This window comes from Onychostruthus taczanowskii, unplaced genomic scaffold, assembly GCF_017590055.1.
Source record: "Onychostruthus taczanowskii isolate IOZ18803 unplaced genomic scaffold, ASM1759005v1 scaffold14, whole genome shotgun sequence".
In the NCBI taxonomy this organism is placed as follows: domain Eukaryota; kingdom Metazoa; phylum Chordata; class Aves; order Passeriformes; family Passeridae; genus Onychostruthus; species Onychostruthus taczanowskii.
The window spans coordinates 15578562-15600493 of NW_024498573.1; the positions used below are offsets into that span (position 1 = coordinate 15578562).

Genomic DNA, 21932 nt, shown 5'->3' on the forward strand with positions numbered 1-21932 from the left:
GGCCCGGGCGGCGGCGGCGGCGGCGGCGGGGGCCCGGGCGGCGGGCTGCAGCACGAGACGCAGGAGCTGGCCTCCAAGCGGGTGGACATCCAGAACAAGCGCTTCTACCTGGACGTGAAGCAGAACGCCAAGGGCCGCTTCCTCAAGATCGCCGAGGTGGGCGCGGGCGGCAACAAGAGCCGCCTGACCCTCTCCATGTCGGTGGCCGTCGAGTTCCGCGACTACCTGGGCGACTTCATCGAGCACTACGCGCAGCTGGGGCCCAGCCAGCCCCCCGAACTGGCGCAGGCGGCCGACGAGCCCCGGCGGGCGCTGAAGAGCGAGTTCCTGGTGCGGGAGAACCGCAAGTACTACATGGATCTGAAGGAGAACCAGCGCGGGCGCTTCCTGCGCGTCCGCCAGACCGTGAACCGCGGCCCGGGGCTGGGCTCCACGCAGGGCCAGACCATCGCGCTGCCCGCACAGGGCCTCATCGAGTTCCGCGACGCCCTGGCCAAGCTCATCGACGACTACGGCGTGGAGGAGGAGCCGGCCGAGCTGCCCGAGGGCACCTCCTTGACTGTGGACAACAAGCGTTTCTTCTTCGACGTGGGTTCCAACAAGTACGGCGTGTTCATGCGGGTGAGCGAGGTGAAGCCCACCTACCGCAACTCCATCACCGTCCCCTACAAGGTCTGGGCCAAGTTCGGCCACACCTTCTGCAAGTACTCGGACGAGATGAAGAAGATCCAGGAGAAGCAGCGGGACAAGCGCGCCGCCGCCGCCGCCGCCCCCGCCCCCGCTCGGCCGCCATGACTGCCCCCTGTCCCTCGCTGCTCTCGCGAGGACCCGCCACCCATCGCTGGATGTTCCTCCACTTTACCCACCGTATCAAACAGTAAGCAGCTGCTAAAACAAAACAAAACAAAACAAAAAAAAAAAAAACAAAAAAACAAAACACACAAAAAAAAAAAAGAGTCAAAAAAAAGTAATAACATTATATATGAACTGTGTTTCCTACTTGATTAAAAATATAAAGAACTGAGTGTTTATTTCCCTAATTAACCGAGAACTTTTGTACACGTTTAAGCTATTATTATTAAAAGTGTTTGCAAAAATGGTCAAGATTATAATATTGCTGAATTATATAAAAAAAGTCCTTTTCATGTTGAGCTAACATTTGACTTTAGCACAAAAAAAAAGAGATATTTTAGAACACGTAAAATAATATTTTTAGTTTTTTCTTCTCATTTTGTTACCAAATTTCGAACCTTACATGGAGGTTACTATAGTATATTTGACACCCTATATACCTGTGATTAGAGATGTGTATATATATATGAGGGCTAGGCATGCTGTGTGTCTGAGCTTTGTCTAAATGTTATGCAGAAGTTTGTAGAGTTAAAAGGTACGTAGGTTTAATTCATGCAAGGTAAACAATAAGTGCTCTCTTTTATACAATATGCATTGCATCTGGACCTTAAACATATAAAAATGGTCAGTGAAACTTCTGTGAACATGAAGAAAAATTATTAAAAAAGGCATTTAAATGAAATTTGCTAACTTGTGATTTTTACGTTTGAACCAAAGTTATTCAAATAGTAAAAAAAAAAAAAAAAGAAAAGGGGAAAAGAAAAAAAAAGAGAGAGAGAGAAAAAAAAAAAAACAAAACGAAAAGTAAAGAATTTCCTCCCATAATATTTTTTTTCTGCACCTGTTTGGTTTACAGCTGAGTAGGCGTATTGTCATTATTGTGTATATGAGATGTACTTGTATTGTTCATAATATATTTTTTTTATTCTGTGTACTTAAAGTACTTAACCTGACGTGCAGCGGTTTCCAGTCCACCTGTTTTTGGACAGCAGGTAGCGAGTCTTTCCGTGTGGCCACTGGCACTAGCACTATGTCCTGCGCTCGTGCGAGGTCCGGAGCGATGCTTTGATCCCTGTTAACTTCCGTAGGCCTGTTAGGACGCAGTCAGCGCGAGGGCAGCGTGATCCCACTGAGCCATGGGGGTCGGAGTTTGGTTGGACGGTGAAAGCCAAGCCGGTGTGTGTCCGTAATGGATTTCCATGTAGCTGTGGTGCTAGTTTTATTACTGGCTACATACCTGGCGAGCCTGGCCGTGCCCTGCCCTCCCCGTCCCAGCTCCCGCCGGGCGCGGGCTCTGCTCGAAGCCTAGGCTAGGGAAACACAGATTTGTCAGAACACTAATCTGTCCAGGGGTGTTCTCCAAATTGAAATTGTTTGTAATAATAAGAAGAATAATAATAGACTTTTACAGGTTGTCTTCGTTGTTTTTCAGTTATGTTTTTTTTTTTCTTTAAAAAAAAAGTTGTGTGCTTTTAATTGACTAACTTCTTGCTGCTGTATAGTAAAATATTAATATATTTTTATCATTAAACTGCTGCATGACTATCATCATTGCGAGTGAAGAGAAAATGTTATAAAAAAAAGATGCCTTAAACAGTGAAAACAAAACTTTATTTTTTGTTTTTTCTTTTCTTTTCTTTTCTTGGCTGGAATTCAGTAGAGAGCATTTCAGAGAAACTAGAATCTTGTTCCACTCGGAAGTTTTTTGGGAATGCAATCATTTTGCTGAATGGTCTTGGCTGAGTTAGGGGTCAGGTAGACAGACCTGAGCTGCTCCTGTTCGAGCAGGAGCTGCCAGCGCTTCTTTACCGAGGGGCAAGGATGGAGTTTCAGAAGGGTGGGGAGAAAACAAAAAAAAAGCTTGTTTTAAAGAATTTCATTTCCTGCTGTCATTTTATTCCCAGTTGAAATTATAATTCCCTTTTTCTTCTTGGGTTTTTGGGGGGTTTTTTTTGGGTTTTTTTGAGATGTACTGTAAGTGTCAAAACAAGCTGTTTCCATTGTACCATGCATTATTGCCCTTGAAAGAAGTTTGCTGTTAGTGTTCACAGAAAGTTAAACACGAGCCGCTGGTAGCGAGGTGTTTCTGTTTCTTTTTAAACAATCACTGGAAATGTTTAAAATTGCTTTAATGTGCACTTTTCCTATTTCCCAGTAGTGAAATAAGCTTTCCAGAGTGCGTAATGTGACATTTGAAATGGTTCTCAATTGCATGTAAACATGTGTCTGATAACCTGCTTCTGAATCGGAGGCTCTGGACGGGCAGTTCCAGCGATTATTGTACTTCAACTGTGATGTGTCGGGACTGCACTCTCCATGCTGCTAGACGTAGTTAGGAATTTAATTGCTTTGGTTTTGCTACTTGATTGATTGTCTCGGTCCTGCTGTTCGCTGCCCTCCCCAAAGTTGTCGCGCTGCCGACGGACGCGCTCCGGCGCCCGTAGTTCCACGCCGCCGCGGTGCGTTCCCAGCAATAAGTAGCGGGAGGCGAGGAGAGCACGGCAGAGTGTCCTTCCGTCCCTCCCGGCTCCTGGGAGCATCGCTAACGAGGCAGGCTCCTCCCGCGGTCTTCCTCGCCCGCGCCGCCCGGATCCTGCCCAGGATCCGGCTGACTCGAGGAGAGCACGGGCTCCACTCAAACCAGTACAGCTGGAACAGCCCGCGGGCAGTTCTGTGAACAGTGGCCGAGAACTTGTGGTCAGTTTTTGTCTCGTTTTGGGTTTCTTCTGCGTGTTTCCTCGGTTTATTTGTTTCGTTTTGGTTTTTTCTTCTTTTAACGCACGTTCTGTATGTTCAAGGACTTGATGAATGATGATAACGAAAGACTAAAATGACTGTAAAGATTCGTGGGATTTTGCTCCTGGTTGTTTTAGTTTTCGTTGGATTTATTTTTTTGCTTTTCTTGTTTTAATTTTTGTTTTCCCGGAGGTGCTCGGTACTTTACCAAGGCTCTAATATCTCAGTATTTAAAACAAAGTACAGAAAACCCTGTTTAATGTTAGAAGAAGAAAGGTATATTTGACCATATGTGTTGTTTTAAAAAAAGACAGTATGCTCAAATGTGCCAAGATACCTAATTCCTGAGAAGTATGCCTTATATTTTCCTTGATGATATGCTTTTAAATGTCTTGTAGAATAGGTCCAAGAGCATGATAAAAGCTACTTTATAATGACTACGTGCAAGAAAACTTGAAATTCATTGCAATACTGACATTATTTTATTTTTAAGTTAAAGGGACACTGTCAAGTAATTTACCATTGAAATACAACCACCTTTTAAGTGGTTTTATGCTAACGGGGAAATGTCCTCCGAATTCAAATTCTATTTTTTTTTTTTGTTAAAATGAAAACAAAAAAAAAGTGAAATTGCTCTGTCTTTGAGAATTGAAATAAAAAAGAAAAAAGAAACAGCACGAGCCGCTGTTGATTCCTGCCTCTTCTTTGCGGTCCCGCTTACGATGCTGCGGCGGGAGGCAGCCAGCAGCTTCCCGGGAGCCGGGGGGCCTGGCCGGACCCTCCGGGGTTCCCCCCGAGCCCCGGTACCGGCAGCCCCCGGGTTGGGCCGGGCGGGATCGGCGGGCGAGCGGGAGCCCGGCCGCGGGTACCGGGAGCGCGCCGAGCTCCCAGCCAGGCGCGCCCGTAGGCGGAGGGCTTTTCGTTTTTTGAAAATTCAATTGGAAAAAAAAAAGAAAAAAAAAAAAAAAAGGAAAGAAATACTTGACAGTGTCACTTTGTGCGTATCCCTCGCAGGGGTTGAAATGCGCTGGGCGTAGCGCTGCCGGGAGAGCGCTTCCCGACCTGTCCCGGGGCTGTGGGAAGCGCAGAGGGGCTGCCCCGGGGGCAGCGGGCGGGCGCTGAGCCCACCCCGTGAGCCAGGCAGAGCTGCTGCCGGGGATTTAACCCCTGCTCAGAGCCGACCGGTAACTTCTTTTTTTTCGTTTAGTTTTGGGTTTGGGGTTTTTTTTGGGAGCAATTACTTTGTTGCCTTTAAAAATAGCACTGTAACCACCTTTTTTTATGATTAGCTGTAGTGTAACCTTTGTCCCTTCAAACTATGCAAGCTATGAAATGTAAATTAGGGATCAGTTAAAGATAGTTGATTATATTCAATCAGATGACATTCATGCACTAACTGGAGTATATACAGATAAAGCTATTAGAGTGACTTGTATGCTAACAGCAAGATATAACATACCTACCTATTCTAAAAAAATGACTATTAATATTGTATAACAGGACTGTGGGGGTTGGGAGGGAATGTTATCTCTTATCTTCTTAAAAGGGGATTTAAGATTTTTATAACTGTTTTTTCCATCAAACTTTAATATTTTTGTCAAATTTTTAGGTATTTAATTTGTAAAATAGATTTTACTTTGTACTGGCGTACAGAAAATAGGGGTTGATTTAAACTTTTTTGAAGCCAAGTGATCAAGTACATTTGTAATAAAAAGTCAATGGATCTATATCAGTCGTACTCACTGTTTTCATTTCTTGTACGTTCTAATGCAGTGGCGCTCTATGTCTCCCAAGGAAAAAAAAAATTGGGGAGGGGGGTGGAAGGAGAAGGCAAAAATGTCAGCATTGATGCTGCCAATTGATGCAACTTTGCGTGCACAAGTGGCCGCTGGTCAGTGGAGATTTGGTAGATATGCATTTTTCCTAAAACACAGTGCACTTTTTCCAGAAGGGTTTATGCAAACCTGACGTTTTTGGCATGTCTGCACTTCACGCTTCCACCTTGGCGCCCGTAAACTCTTAAAGTCGCCCTTTGGGAAGCGCCTTTCCCTGGCACTTCAGAAAAATCAAAACCAACCAAAGCAAAACTCTGATTTCTTCTAAAGTGATGAACTACAGCACATGATGTTTTTGCACCCTCACACGCTGTCTCCCTTCCTCCAAGGTCTGCCACTTGCTTTTCTCTAAGTTCAACAGGTCAAAGGTTTTTTTATTTCATTTTTTTTTTAAGTAAAATTGCCAAGTGTTTTGGATCGAAGACTTCAGCAGATCCACCGAGCTTGGATCCAACACCTTGCAGAGCACTGACATAATTATTTTTTGGTTGCTTGTTTGCTTTAAACCCAGCCCTCCCCTTCCCTGTCCCAGGGCATATACCAAATCTGATTGACTTGTCTGTGGCAGAAGTTGTGGGAGTCAGCAGTGAGAACGATGACATTAATGTACAAGAATGCTAAAACAGGTTTACATTTTAGGGGCTCTCTTCAAGCATGAAAACCTCAAAAGTATAACTAGAACCAACCAATTTCCTCGGTTTTGCTAGTCCTCCAGGTAGAAATTGAGTCTCTCTTAGGTGAGTTGGAAAGAAGGCAGTAAAAGCAGATTCTTCCACAGCTGTGCAATTTGCTCCTTCAAAAACCTGCTGCTTCCTACCGGATTGCATGGCTTTTGGGGAGGTAGGGCTCTGCCTGAAGCACTGTGAGTTTCTCTTTTAATAAGACACTGTCAAGAATTTATCTTTTTTAGAAACCCAGTTTGCAGCTTTTTTTTTTTTTTCCTGGCTTTTTTTTTTTTACTTCTTTTTTCTTTTTTTCTTTTGCTTTTTGTCAGGCTTACCCAAACTTTCCCTTTATTGTCTTACTCTCCTCCTTCGTTGGCTGCCTGCTCCTCGTTAACTCGGCTTGTGCAGCTGGAGGGTCACTGTTCCTGGTGGTGTTTGGACTATCTGGAAGAGGAGCCCAGTAGTTTGAAATTCTCATGCTGGGCTTTTTTATATCTTTTGCACACTCATTTCTCTCCCTAAAAGTTTTACTCTTCTTGGCTTTCTCCTGTAATGCGTGAAGAAAGGTGAAGGGCTCTGAATTTTTGGTGGCAGAACAGAGAAACTGGCTGCACGCAAAGCGTTGTCACAATGTTTTGACAAAACCGACAAGGTAAACAAGCGAGTTCCATTTTTATTCCTGATTCCTTCTGCTGTTGCCATCTTCTTTGCCGCTTGCAACAATGAAAGAGAGTTTCTGCCCAGAGCTTTTTTTTTTTTGTGGTTCCTTTTACTCTGCTTGCTTGCACATGATTTAGCTCACTGGCACCGCAAAATGTGCGTGGGTTGCGAGCGTGGCAAGGAGATACGTATATAGAGTTTAAAGCTAGTTAAGGTTAATTTAAATGGACTTCCAAAATTATAACCTTTTTTAAAAGCTCGTATTCCCCAGAGCCTAATCTTTGGGCCTGCAGTTCATGGTATTTTTTTCTTCTCTGAAGAGGTGTGTGTTGTGCTGGGATGGCAGAGGGTGATGGCACAGGAAGGATGCTCCACTCGTGTGGCAGCTCTCCGCAAGCTCCACAGCTGGAGCCGGGCTGCCTGCTCTGCTCTGCTCTGCCCCCAGCAGAGGCTCCCGTTCGTGCCAGATGGTCCTGGGTCCGCTCTGGGAGTTTCTCTTAGCCTGCCTATCCTCCTTTGCTTGTCGTCTTTCCAAAGCATTTCAATTCCTGACGGGGTGTGTGTTAGCAGCACTGCAGTCTGGGAGAAAGGCAGCTCACATCAGGGTCTGCAAGCATCCCACTTCTTGTGAATTACAAGTGGGCCACGAGGCTTTTCTGGGCTTGTGTTGCTTGTTGTTAGTACAGAACAGCTGCAGATAGCAGAGAGAAGTAAAGGCCAAATCATCTATTTGCAGGGGGTTCACAGTGTTACTTCTCCAATGGCATTCTGGATATTTTACTGCAGTTTGGTTGGCATAGAAGTTGCTGCTGGAGGAGTACATTAGAAGGGAAAGGATGAGCAGGTTGGTGTTGGGGCAGGCGTGGTGCTGTCACCTGCAAAGGCATTTCCTGAGCCGGCAGACTAAGCTGGGTGAGGGAGTTTGACAGGGGAGGAGCTCCAGCAGTCCCAGCAAAGGTGTTGTCTGTCTGGAGGGTGGGAAAAGGCTTTCAGAGCAAGGAGGGAGATGGGATGTGGCAGAGATGGATGGCAAAAGGTGCGCCTGGGCTGCCGTGCAAGTGCTTCAGCATCAGCACAGGTGTGGCACTCAAAGAAGCCCATGAGAGCCTGGTGACAGTGGCTCTTTGCCACAAGCAGCTGAGGGGGTGTCAGGCAGCTGGTCCCAAGGGATCATGGAGCAGCGGACACTGAGCTCCCCAGCTGGGGTAGCTCTGCTGGTCCCCATTGTAGCAGTTCGGTGGCTGAAGCCAGATGAGCATTTTGTGTTTTGGAAGAGTCAAAGCATGTCACTCCCACCTCTATAAAAGTAGTAACCGGTTGTGTAGCCTGTTTGAGGCAAAATATCACAGGAGAGGGAGAGTTGAAGTCACACAGCAAGAAACGAGGCGTGTTTTCACGGAAAAATGTCAACTGGAGATTAAGTGCAAAAAGATAAAGATAGAGGACTTTTGGCCTCACTATCTGTCTTTTGAATGTTGACTGATTAAAACAAGACAGAATGAATGGCTGGATATCCCCAAACAATGCTTCACTGTCCCCCTGCAGATCAATACTGCTGGCACTCCTTCACCTGGAGATGGGATCTGGTCCTGAGCTTTCTGCTCTGGAAGGCACCGTGGCCTTGGTGGCCAGCCAAGGTGCAGTCTGCTCAGGCTGGCCATAGGTTTTGCCTGCATGTGGGTGTTGTCTTATTTTGGGTGACCACAATCACCTGGGCTGTGGCAGTACCTCTGCAGCTCGAGCTGGGCGTGTGGTTTGGTAGGGAAATTCTACTGTCCCTGTGTGAGGTACCTTGGAGCAGCCTAAAAGCAGAAGACCTGATACAGTTTGGGTTTAACTAAGACAAGTTTTACCAACCAGTGGGCATTATGTTTATCATGCTGAGCTAGAGCTCGCAGGAGAGTGAAATATCCAAAACACAGGTAATGTAGCTGTCAGGTCCTGAGCAGGGCCTGCTTTGCTGTTGAACTTGGTGACCCTGGCCATTTCCACACCTCCTCTTGAGGTTTGAGCTCATGACATGTGGTGAACCTCTGCTCCTTTCTGGATCAGCCATCAGCTGGGAGAGTTTTTGGTTTGAATGGGAATCTGCTGGATCTCCCCAGCAGGAACGTAGTCTTAACTCAGACAGTTCCTTGGTTTTGTTGGTGGTCAGTTGTTCTGCTGTCCATCCTGACATTAGCTTTGCAAAAATACGCACCTTGGCCCTTTCTGAGTCTTGGGCCACATAGCAGACTGAAGTGCAAAGAGGATTTGCTGTAACACTGGCAGTGGGAGTTTCTGCTGAGTCTCCCTGGCTGTGGCATTGAAGCATTTTTTTCTTGAAACACTATCTTGAAATATGCAGGAAGCAAGAAAAACCAGCTTCATTCTTTCTGTCCGAGACTGGAGAGGTGAGAGGTGTGGATTTACATCTGCAGCATGGAAGGATGTGCCCCTCTTGGCTGGTGAGAACCTTGGAGGGAGGTGGCTGTTGTGGGAGCTGATCCAGTACGCGCCGCTGGGATGGCAAGTGCATGACTTGGAGAGATTTACACAGCTTTTTGGGAAAACCTCCTTGTGTTGAAATGTCATCCCAGTCATGATGTTGATTTCAATGGAGAATTGCTTGTGAAAGTGGCTTGCAAGCTGTGTCTGAAGCCCCGTGACCGTGCTGACCCCGGTGGGCTTGGCTGTGTTACTGAACTGGGTGCAGAGACCGTGCAGCAGCCCCGTAGGTGCAGCCTTGGTGCAAGAGATCATGTCTTACTGACACATGGCAGCAGTTTGGGCTGGGAGCTGTTACTGTCATGCTCACAGAAAGGTCTGGGAGCTGAGCCTGGGCTCTCGGACATCATCACCGCTGTGCTCTGGGTTGATGCGTGGGCCAGCATTGGCACGGGGGGTTTAGGGGTGGCTGCTGCAGGGCTGACCCCCGCAGTGTGGTTTGTGCTGCTGTGGCTGGTGTTGAGAAGAGGCTGGAGGAGGCTGTGTCCATACCATGGACCTGGATAGTTTCTGTTGCTGGGAGTTGAGAGTCAGTAAATGAGCAGTGGTTGTTTTTTCTGTTACTGGTGAATGTCTTGATGTGTAACTTGGGCTCAAATTGCTGTGTGCTCATCAAGGTTGGGCCACTAGAGGTTTGGGGGGTTTTGTTCTCACTCTGGGTAGAAAGGTGGCTGTCAGAGGGCAGGACAGTGGTTGTGCATCGGGCAGGACCTGTCTGTTGGGATGTCTGGGAGCAGCATTGTCATTTGAAAGGCAGCCACCTTGGTTTGGGTGTGTCTGTCCCCCAGCTTGTGCTTGCTCTAGTGTCTCCCTAGGGAATGCATTTTATGTCTCCGTGCTCCATCCTGGTTGCACAATAGTGAGCACGATGTAGGCTGCTGGCTTTATTACCCACAGTCTGCTGAGGTTTGGAACTTGCCTGGGCTCACCTTTTGCCCAGGCATCTCATATGGGCAGGGGAGCTCAGACCAGCAGCTCCTGGGGAGTGAGTCTGCATCGGCACATCGGTGTCAGCCGGTCCAGGCTCCTCAAAACTCACCTAGGGGTCAAGAGGTGGGTGCTGGGATTTCAGGGACCAGCTCTTCTCTCTGCATTCGTCCAGCAGAAGCAGGTCCAGCTGGCTCACTTTTGGGCAAGCTGGGAAGGCTTGCCGATCTGTCAATACTTCAAGAAATGCCAGGGCTAGGAATCGTGGAGAAAGGGTTTTGTGAAGTCTGCTATTTAAACCTCCCACTCAAGTGATGCTGAGGAGAGCTGGCAATGTAGCATTGGCTTATCAGAAGCTGTGTGGGCAGGTCAGCTTAAAAAAAAGTTGTGTGAGCAGCACCAGAGGTGAAGGAAAGAAGCTGGTGTCTTGTCAGGTGCAGAGTTTAACTGGGGTCAGAATTTCTTTTTATTAAAAAGATTGTTTTATTTAAATAATAAATGACAGTACGTTCACTGTTGCCAGGGGCTGCTGAAGGGCAACCAGGCAGGTCTGAGCGAATTAGGGACTAAAGGCTTTGAATTATTTTCTGTCATTAATAACTCTGAACTGAGCGCTGCAGATTCATGTAAAAGCCATCTCTGCTTTCATGCATGTGAACAGTTTGGTTTGTGGATAGATCTGCTGTGATCAGAGGCTCATTCTATCTTTTAAAAAAAAAAAAAAAAGTTGGCTTCTGAGCTTCACCTGTCAATAAAAGTCCTGGAAAATGAGTCCTTGCAGGCATCTGCAAGGCCATATGCAACTTATCTTGTCCAATGCAAGTCTCTAATTGGCGGTTTAAAGTCATTTAAAAAAAAGAATCTGTTAACGGTCAGTCTATTTTTGGTTTAAAGATGGACTTTATATGGTCATAAAGTAAAATTCCTAGCTTAATTATGGGAATCAAAGTACATTGGCTTAATTGCACAAAGAACTACACACAAGAGTGCAGAGAGGACATGCTTTACAAGTGATTATCTGCTGATGAAATACTATATGGAGCAACAAGTGGGGGCATTCCAGGCTCCAGAAAGCACCCTGAGGCCAGAACTGCTGAGCTGCTGGAGGAGAGATGGCACCAAATCTTTGTCCAATCGAAGAGAATTGGACATTTCTCTTGTCCAATGTGGACCAACTCTATTTTTGGAAATAAATAAGCATGGTCAGGGTTCATTCCCACCACAGCACTCACTGCCCTGCCTTGTGGAGACTTGAAACTGGACAGGATTGAAGGCGTGATTTATAACCAAAGTCTTGGTGGAGGAGTTGATTTGTGTTCTGGAGATGCTTCCAGAAGCTGGAAAAGCAGCTGTGGGAGGTCTGAATGGCACGGCATTTGGTGATAGGAAATGCAAGCTTTCAATGATTAGGAGATCCATCAAACTATGTCCCTGTTGATTGGACAGATGGAGCTTGAAAGGTATCAGAGTGCTTGGGGCAAGCCTGCATTCTTGAAGCTGAGATACCTGGGAAGCTAAACTGGGTGTCCAGGAAGGAGACAGAATTTAGGACGTGGCAGTGCCTCTTCCTAAAGTCTGCGTGTGTGTGCCTGGGAAAAGGCTGTGACAGGGAAGTGAACTGAAGAGCTGTGACTTCACAGCATTTCCACTTCAGCCCAGGTGTCCCCAGCCTGGTGGCACGGGGAGGGGGCAGGGTTTGGGGAGGACAGAGGCTGGTGGGAGGCTGAGGCTGTTGGGGCTGGAGGTTGGGAGCAGAGTTGTGTGCACGGGAGGGACTGGGCTGGAGTAAGGAATGGGCACATCTGCACAATAGGGTGGAAACAGGAGACAAAAATAGTTGTTGTAGACTGCTCAGTGGAAAAAAGACCTTGTCACAGCTGCTCTGATTGAAACATGGTGGGGGTGATGGAAATCAATAAGATACTGCATTACCTGCCATTGTAGCAGGTGTGTTAGGTCATAAAGGAGGAACACTACATCTAAAAGGTTGCTGTAAAATCTGAGGAAATTGGAGTACTGACAACCGAACAGCCACGTTTATGTTGGATATAAATTCTGTATTTTAATGGCATAGAGGTATTAGGAAGTTTTCTATTCCAGACAAAAGGAAAGTTGAGGATTTCACGAGCCCTGGGAAAAAAACAGGCTCATGCATCTTCATAAACCTGTTAGAAAAAGTGAGTTCTATTACGACCATGCTACCTGGCTAGATTGTTTGGGAGAGAACTGGCTAACATTTTGGTGAGCAAACATATTGATTTACTTAAAGGATCATTTCTTGTAACAGCCTGATGTAGACTTAGCTTTTGTTTAGGACTAAAGCATAAGACGTGATTCAAAATACAATTACTGTTGAGTTGTTAAGTAGCAGTGACCACATGGGGGTCACTGAATTGCAGGTTCAGCACTCTCAGGGGTAGAAGGTGCTGGACTAAAAGTGAGTCTTTCGTTCCAAAATATTGCATGGGAGAAGATCAGAAAAATGAAGTCTTAGACTTACCATAGATACCTGGGAGGTTACTGGCATCCAGGTGAGGCAGAACTCTGTCATGAAAGAACGAACAACCCTAAAACTGTTATTAAAAGTAGTTATAAAGGAGGGGACTTCTGGAGTTCAGGAAGATTCCACCCAAGGACAGAAGTCCAGCTCTGAGGAGTAGACTGGAAGAGCCATATGGAAGGGCAGGTAACCGTGGTTGGGAAATGAAGCAGTTTAGGAGGGGCTTTGCAGAGCTGGGGGGCTTTGGGGAGCCAGTGCTGTCCGAGGGACATCAGAGACGCGGCTGGGGAGAAAATCTGGCTGTGCAGGACTGAAGGCAGAATTCATTTCCTGCACTACTTCATGCCATTAAAGTGACTCCTCCATGTCATTCTGGAGCACAGGGCACGTTTGAGAGACTGCTGTTCCTTTTGAGTGGAAAAAGGAGCCTTCCTCTAAAACTCAAGTGAAGCAGAGATGATGGAGCAAAGTAGGAAATTCAAGTGGAGGAGCAACAGGTGTATCAAGGGGTTTTAAAAAAGCTTGGGACTGAAACACTTAAAGGTACTAACAAAAACAGGGCTGTCAAAAAACAGCTTAGTATTCTCCATGACTAGATAATGTCCTAATGTCAGGTTATTCTTGTTTTTTTTTTAAATTAAAGTATTAATCAGGGCACTGGGAATTGCAGATCAGCAAAAATCCTGAACTCCAGTTTGAGAAGGTGAAGCTGAAGTACTGCAGTTCTTCCGTGTGTGAGAGTTAGAAAGCAACATACTTTCTGCAGAGAAAAGGGGTTGGACCAGGTGATCCCTTCCAACCCAATCCATTGTTTGATTCTATGATCAGTCTGGGCAGACTGATCATAGAATCAAACTGATTTGATTCTATGATTTGCTGGGGCACCTACGAGAATGTCTGAACACATTGTCAAACAACAGGATAAAAAATAGGCTTGTAATGAGAAGAGAAATACTGCAGAGTCCTTCTTTGGTTGCAGTTGCTATTTGTCACTTGGGAAGCAAAAGGTAGACTAAAGTCTAGTTAGAGAAGGAGATTAAAGGCTTCCAAGTCTGCATCTTCAGCCTTTGAGCAAATGAGTTCCATTCAATGGTTTCATTAAACCCAAAGTTGCTGGGTGAAGAAAGGTTGATTTTCATTAAACTTTTGTGGTGGATACCACCAGGTCCAGGTTTGAGGGGAGAAACAAGCCCAGAATACCGGGCAATCTAGAGAAATCTAGATTTCTCCTGTAAAGCAACACCCCCAGTTCAAACTCCTGCCTTGAGCTGGACTTGCAGGTCTGCCAGATCCCAGAGTGTGCCTCAGCAGCTGATATTGTGGCTATGTTTTGTTTTCTTCTTACTAAGGAAAAACTCAGAGGTCTTGACTTTTATAATGGACAGAAAGGGAAGGAGTAGGAACAGAGGTCTGGGCAGCATCTTTCAGCTCTTGCCTAGGTCTGTCCTTGAGGGGACATTGTTGATGTGTGCACATGCAGACTTGTGTTACCTCTCTTCCCAAGAGACCCAGGAGAACCCACAGGTAACTGGTGTCAGCCAGAGCACCCTTTTGCTGCTCTGGCTTAGTTTTAGGCTTCTTAAAAGTCCAGGAATTATGGCAAATACCCTGGCTTCCCCCACCTCCCCTGTCTCCAGTAGATGATGGTACCAAAGAGTGAGTGCTTTGATATGTCCTTGGAGTTTGCAATAGAAACAGGATAACTGCAGGCACCTTGAGGTTTCAATCAGAGTTTATGTTTAAAGACGAGGAGGAGAGTGGTTGGGCTGTACTGGAGAAGTGACCCCAGCCTGGCTGTGGCTGGAAAATTGAGAAGAGCATAAGGTTTGGTGCAGTGAGCATGGGGCTGACCTTGGGACATGTGAGGCAACAGGCAACAGGGGGGGAAAAAAGAGTAATTTTTAATGCTCTGTCAGCCAGGCTGCAAGTGAATTGTTCAATCAGGAGAAAGAACTCTGATTGTGGTAGCAGAGCAAATGAAGAGAAGGCATGTAGCCTGCCACAGGAATCCTGCACATTCCAGGTGTAGGTGCAGGTCTGTGAGGCTGCTGAGCAGGAGCTCCTCTGTACCACAGCTCGTTAGACCCCCACAGTGTCCCTGTGCTGCTCTTCCTGGATATCAGGTGGTTGTCACTAGCACAACCTTTGTCCCTACCCCAAGAAATCCATTAGATTGCTCACTTCTAGTTAAATTATACCAGCTGACTTTGAAGTTACTCAATATAAAACCGTCGTGGTATGCTTGCATGATAGTTATTTGATGTAAGACAACAATTTCTTGTGCTCTCTCTTTAGGAATTTGGGCTTTGAGTTTCACTGGGGTGTGTTGTACGTACCCAACTGCACAGGATCAGGCCCATCTCTGTTTTCATATTTCACATCTGCGATTAGAGATGTTCTAGGAAACAAATTAGGAGATGGAGTTGTCTGTCCCAGGCTCAGATGATCACAGCGACTTGTGCTAAAGGCTCTGTCCTCGTAGAGACCTGCACGGCTGCTTTGTGTAACTGCTGTCAGAGCTCTGGTTCTGGTCCTAGTGTTTTTTAATAAATGTACTGAGTATACTCGCCTTTAAATCCTGTTAGGTACTGATAATTATCGCTGGCATTCTGTACATTAGCTCTGTACTAGCATTCACATTGAACTAGGCTTAATAGCGTCAGTGTCTAAGATGACTTGAAAAAGAAAAATTAGTTTATACCCTTTTCGTGTGGTTCTACTCCATGTAGTGGGTGGTTTGTAGAAGTACCAGAAGTGCTACAATTGTCTTCCCCCTTTTACTTGCTGATTCTCTGCAGCAGAACATACAGATTTAAGTCTGTTTTTCCATCCTTTGGAGACACTGAGATATTATCAAGGTGAGGTCCATGGAGATACCCAGAGAGCTGGGCCCTCACACAGAGATAAAGCATCTCTTCCATTTGGTTGGTTGTTTGGTTTTTTTTTCTTCTGCTGTCCATCCTCCAAGTTTTTGTTTGGTTTTTTTTAATGTAAAAAAGTTATTCCCTCACCTGTCAGTGCAACATCCTCTAGGATATTTGTGATCTTCCAAGAAAGGTAGACAGGACTGGAATAACTAATGCCAAAAATTGCCCATGGCAAGGGAGGGAAATCCTTGTTTTCAAGGCAAACCCCATCCAGACTTTTTTTAGCACACCACAAGGGTATAAATCCCAACTTTTTCTTTTCCAGGTGATCTTTAAGGCCAAGTAGCAGAGGGCAGTGTTTTGCCCTCCAGTGGGGTTCCGGTGCCGTGTGGCACCCGCACTGTCCCGCAGGTCTGAGCCCCCGGCACCCTGGCATTTAGGGAGCTCCGTGGGGTTGGCTTTCACCCTGTCCTCAATTTGGATCCCCAGGGCAGAAAAATTAGGACTTTCTCAGTTAAAGAAAAAACCAAAAGTGAAGCAAAATCTCTGTAGAGTTGTGTTTCCCCACAGCAGTGATGGCCCCTCAGCACCCACTTCTGTTCAGCCAGGACGCCCGGGTCAGTCCTGCTGGGTTTTTAGCCATCTTGACCTCATGTTTGCAAATATTATTGGTAATATAATGCTCTATGTACAAATGTCTGTGTGGCTCATGTGTATGTTTCTGTGGTTCAAGTCAGCCACAGCCTTCTGGAATTTCATTGTACTTTGGTTAAATGTTGGACTTTTAACTCTTCTACTGTATGGCTTCTTGATTTCTCTTGTCCAATGTGGACCAACTCTATTTTTGGAAATAAAAAAAGCATGTAAATAAAATGAATGGGTTTATGCCACTTACAAGAAAATGCTTTATTTAAAATATACACTCAGTCTTGTATATTTTATGGTATCTCAGGGAGCAGCCGAGGCTCAGGCCCCAGCAGCCTTGTGCTGAGATACCATATTATGTACAAATTCACTTCCAAGTGCTTTTGGAAGCAGACTTCCCATCTCCTGAGCCAAATCCCCGTAGGACCAGCCTTGCAGAGGAGGGAGGGGGGAATCCAGAAACACGTAGTTTAAGGGGAGTAAAGGAAACAAACACGACTTTCCTCTCAACACAAGGCTTCTGGTTTGAGGTGTGCAGGTGCCCGAGACACTGCCGGGTGCAGGGATGCCATGGGTCGGTTCTCAGCTCCCACCTGGGAGCACAATGACATCTCTTTTTTTTCTTTTTTTTTTTTTTTTTTAATCTCCATATAAACCAATATTTACCAGTAATCCTGTGTTTCTGTTTTTGTTTTTTGGCAGACTTTTACCAGTAAATATCGGTTTATTCCTGAAACCAGAAGCCCTAAACATACCTTTGTTTATAAGGTCAGTTGGCATTTTGTCTCTCTCATTCCCCACTCCCCCCCAGTACAACCCAGCAGGTGGTTGAAAGGTACCAAGTTCTCTTTCTAGTTTTCCTGCTCTGCATCTCTGGGAACTGGAGCCCACAGGACCTAGAGCCTTCTATTGGTAATGTAGATCTGAGTTTACAAATTATTCTTTTACCATTTTAAATCCTGCTTTTAAGGACTGAGGTCTTCCCACCTGCCCACCACGGGAACTGGTAGAAACCCCTAAATTGCTCCTCCTCTCCAAAGCCTGCGGGTAGGTCTCTCACTAGCATCTTCAGGCTTGGGACTGAGAAAATAATTTATCCCGAAATATACACTAAAAACTGCCGTTTCTGGTTTACTGTGAGCAGGACCGGGGGAGGGAAGGGTGGGAAAGGAGTTTGAAACTTACTTTTCTCCCCCTTTTTTCCTAGAAAGCAAATGTGACATGGGGAGGAGGGAAAGAATGTGAACATGGCCCTTCCTAAACTCGTTGTAAACTCCTCCTCCGAGGCTGGGAAAAAGGGCAAGTGAAAGATCTGATCCTTAAAAGGACATCACTGGGTGTCTGAGACCCCAAAAGCAGCTGGCGATTTTTAAGGACTCAAATTGCTTTTGGTTTATCCCAAGACAAATTGAAGTGGGAATGCTGAAACCTCCTTTTCCCCACAAGTATTTGCCACCCAAACACTGCACATTTTGGTAATACCCCAGAAACAAAGAACCTGATGAGGGATAGAAAATGAGTTTACTGCACAGTCCTGGCCAAATTTTTTCTCCCAAGCAAACAAAATGCAAAAAAAAAAAAAACCACCCCAAACTAAAGCCATTCCCTGACCCTCCCCCCAAAAAACCTCCTAAAAAAGCAAGTCCAAGAGGATCTCAAATGCCCAGTCTGGTTTTGTCCTACATGGTTGACAACAGTGTTTTGGCATAGCTGCAGCCCAACCATGTCCCTTTAAGGAGCACCGTGGCTCGTTTCCTCCTCACGACCCCGAGCTGAGGGTTTTGCTGTTCCTGATCAGAGCTCCTGCAGCCTTAGTTGGAGTCCAGAATGAGGGGAGCCCTTCCAGCTGTGCACTTTGAGCTGAAAACTACCTTTCCTCCCCTTTTGCAGCCTGGGTGGTTCTGATTGCTGGCAGTTCTGTAATACAACCTTAATCTGAGCAGTTGAGGCTGGTCCTACCTTATCTTCAGACGTCTTGCGGAGGACTCCTGTTACCAGTTTGGTACTCAAAAGCTACACCCCACCACCAGAAGTCACTTTTTGTTTTTTCCAAAGGCAGTGATAGCTCACCCTCTCTAGCGCTAATGGAAAACCTGATAATTGCAATGCAACTTTCTAATAAATTGTTCATATATTCATAATTCCGTTGCAATCCCAAATTGGAGAAGAGATCTGTTAAAGGTATATATTAGTCTAGATTTTTCTTATTGTATATACTGTAATTTTATAATACTGTCAATATTTTATTAACTTAGAAATATTTAACAGAGTTTAATCTATGGTAGTTGATTCATTTATAGGTTTATGTTGCAGCCAATTACATTCTAATGTAAGATTAACTTTCAGCATGTAAACTTTGAGTGAATATATCTTTGGAAAGATTAAGAGAGAAAACTCTCGCTCTTAATCTGTACTATTTATCCCCAGTTCCCAGTTGGGAATTATTTAACGAAATATTAGGAGGTTTTGAGAGCTCATTAATCTAATAACTGCAGTTGGATTTGAAAACTTGAATTTTGAGATGTACCTGGCTCTTTGACCCTGTGAAAAAGTTCATTTCAGTACCTGACCTCTCTAGCACAGAAGTCTTTATTTTGAGCAAAGGGACACTGTCAGATCAATTTTAGTTTCTTGCTTTTGCTGGGGGGAAAAAGAAACCACAAAATACAGCCCTGTGGCACTGGTGTGAATTCCGTTTGGATGGCAAGGGGAGCAGCTCCTCCCCCGATGTTTTGGTCCCTGGCCAGAGCGCTCCATCCCCGCGGCCGGGCAGGGGCGGCGCTCCGGGGCTCCGGGGTCCGGCAGCGCCGCTGCCCCGCCCGCCCCGGCCCGGCCCCGCCGCAGCTCGGGGGACGGAAAAAGTGCACAAAGTCTCAAACCTGATGATTTCTGACCAAAGCGTTTGCTTTTGAAAAATTGAAATCTCTCTCTCTCTTTTCACCTGATGGTGTCCCTTTAGCATCATAAAGATGTTCATGTTCTCTGAAAACCATGAGAAGTGATTTTCTTTTCAAGGCAGGGGAGAATTGGTCTGTCATTACAACTTGCATAAAAAATACCAAAAATATCTTGAGGGTTTTCACAGGCGTTGGTATTTTTTGAGTGTAAAAGTTAATCTTGATTAGAGATGTGCCAATCTTTACTGCTTTCTTGTAGTGTTGTTACACTTAGGCATTTCAGTTCACTTACAAATATATACTGTAACAGTATACTTTGTACAGATTTATTTAAAATTTATTTGAAAACTGAAATAAAGTAGGCAGAAAATAAAGATATTTATTTTTCATTTGACTATGTAAGAAGGTATCATTCTTTTGGTTTTAGTGCACTGGTGTACCAAGCCTCAGAACCACTGCTTTCTCCAGCTCATAGGATGCTTTTCCAGACTGTGGATACGTGTATGTGTACTGCTGTGTTGATAAGTAAATGCCAACGATGGAGTTCGTTGCTTTTATACATCCCAAAGAGAAGTTCTCCACCGTTCCCTGTCTGTTTTCTGACCGAAAAGGCATGTGTTTGTGAACAGTGTTCACGCCAGCTCTGCCATCCCACCCTCACATCAGCTCACACCAATGCCAGGATGGGAGGAGTTGCCTGCGTACCTTCCCAAAACACCCCGGGCCGCAGTGGCATCGTCAGGGAGCAGTTCAAACCTGTGTCCTTTGGGCTTTGTGTAAAGCAAATGCAGAACAAGAAAAATTGAGATGTTAAATCCATTAGAAAACCAATTCCTTATTGTACAGTAGTATGGAGATCTCTAGTCAACCTGCCATTAATAATAGATTCTTATTTTTTGAATGATCTATTTAAAAGAACAGCAAGCATTGTATTTGCTAGTAAATCTGAAGTGTTTACATGGAATTACTAAATAAATTATTTGATCTAAGATGCCTCTTATCAGTGCTGATTTTTAATAATGGAAATTCGGTTTGGCAGCTGCTTTTTTAGTTCGTGCTGTTCTTTAAAATCTTCCAAAGCAGGTTTGGTTTTTTTTTTTTTTTTGTGGTTTTTTTGGTTTGTTTATTTTTTGTTTTGGTTTGGTTTGGTTTTTTGTTGTTGTTGTTGTTGGGTTTTTTTGTTTGGTTTTTTTTTTTTTTTTTTTTTTTTTTTTTTTTTTTTTTTTTTTTACTGCATCCTTGTGGTTCAAATTAGGTTCTGAGGAAGAGGCAAACCCCGCCTCTCCCTGCAAGGCCTGACAGGAGTGCTAGCTCACGTTTTCCAACCTCTCCCATGAGGCTTTCCCTTCACATCCCAACCAGCAGGATGCTCTGAGCCCAAAGCCCTGCAGCACTCGCTGCTGCTCACCGGACTGGGGCCTGGAGATACAGCATGGGGGTTTTACAGCATAAAGCTTTGGGATAGAAGGAGGACATCCTCCTGTGAGGTAATGAGTTATCACACTCAGTTCCAGCAAGGCTTGGTCCTGCTTCCTGCCGTTCCAAGGCTGCTGGAACACCCTGTGCTCCCGGCCCCGTCCCCTGCTCAGGGGCCCCGGGTCCGTGGGCAGTCACCAGAAGCAGATGAAGGTTTTGGATCATCAGCAAAGCCAAATTCAGGGGCTCTCACCCCTTCCAAGCCCCAAGGGCTGCTCTCTGCCGCGGGGGAGCTCGCTGGAGCCCGGGCTGGAGGATGGGGCCGGCGCTGCCCTGCCCTGGGGCTCCCGCCCGGGGTGCGGGGGCTGCAGGTGGAGAGCGGCAGCAGGGAGAGGCTGGATGCGGCAATCCCTGTGCCAGGAGCAGCACAAGAGCAGGCAGGCGTTGCAAATGCCGAGTGTGGCCACACCGTGTCCCCCTCCAAGCGCCGCAGACGCTGCTTTTCTCAACCCTGGGAAATGAAGCTATCAATAATGCACCTGTCCCCGCACTCCCGCTCCCAGCCTGGCGCGGACGAGCGCTGAGTCACCCCATGTTTAATTCAGCGCTCTCAGCGCCAGAGCCCTGGCTACAAACCCATCCAGCGCTTACATTATGCACCGGCTGAAATTCTTGTTGGACATGGATTTCACGCTTCATGTTCAGGGCAGGATTCCCGGCCCACCCCACACTCGCTCTGCTGGCTGGGGAGGGGCGAGCCCAGACCCTGCTCCGTGTACACGGACAGTGTGTCCCCCAGCCTTCCCCTGCCCCTTCCCTCCCCTCTCTTTCCCTTGCTGCTTTGGAAAGGTTTGAGATATCCATCCCCGGGCCCTGCAGCACCACCCCAGCTCTCCCTGGGCTTTTCACTGCAGCAGCTCACCCATCAGACCACACTGTTTCCACCAGAAATTATTCTGCTCTCTCTTACTCCTCTGCATAGCATATTTACACACAGCTCTATCTCCTTTGTGAGCTAGCCCATGGTTATTATGAGCAGTATATTCCTAGAAATTTGCTTTCTGGTTTGGGGGGAATAGAGCACTGAAGAAATGGTTCCATTTGTCTGAGTAACATCAGGAAACTTACCTGGGCCAGATGCTTCTCCAAGCTGATACCCACCGGCCAATGGTGACTGCTTGAGAAGAAGCAGGAAACAGCTGCTCTACACCTTGCCAAGCCATGAAAGGCCCTTATTTTGGAAGGAAACACTTCCTCTTTAGCTTAATTTCCCACTCCAAACCCAACACACTCTCTATAGCACACGGGAAAAACACTGAGCATTGATCCTGCTGCCTCCCATGTCTCCACTGCTCAATTTTATGCTTAAAGCAAAAACTAAACTGATATGTCAGACAAAAACTCTGGTCGCAAAGTTTTGGGGTTAGTAATTGCTCAAATTTGTT

General features: G+C 46.0%; 1 protein-coding gene and 1 long non-coding RNA gene across 3 annotated transcripts; both read left to right on the forward strand.

The window, feature by feature from the left end:
• On the forward strand, positions 1–797 carry PURA (purine rich element binding protein A; the record flags this gene model as incomplete). The annotated part of the gene is made up of 1 exon (XM_041397892.1): positions 1–797. A coding segment is annotated over one exon (795 nt), but the record flags the coding sequence as incomplete, so codon positions are not given.
• A 26-nt stretch (positions 798–823) lies between these two features.
• On the forward strand, positions 824–20063 carry LOC121332215. 2 transcript variants are annotated; one of them, XR_005952124.1, is made up of 4 exons: positions 826–877; positions 16877–16942; positions 17030–18355; positions 19499–20063. It is a non-coding gene; the product is annotated as an uncharacterized LOC121332215 (long non-coding RNA). The 2 variants fall into 2 exon arrangements; XR_005952123.1 differs by having other exon boundaries at positions 824–877; positions 16877–18355.
• The last annotated feature ends 1869 nt before the right edge of the window (positions 20064–21932 follow it).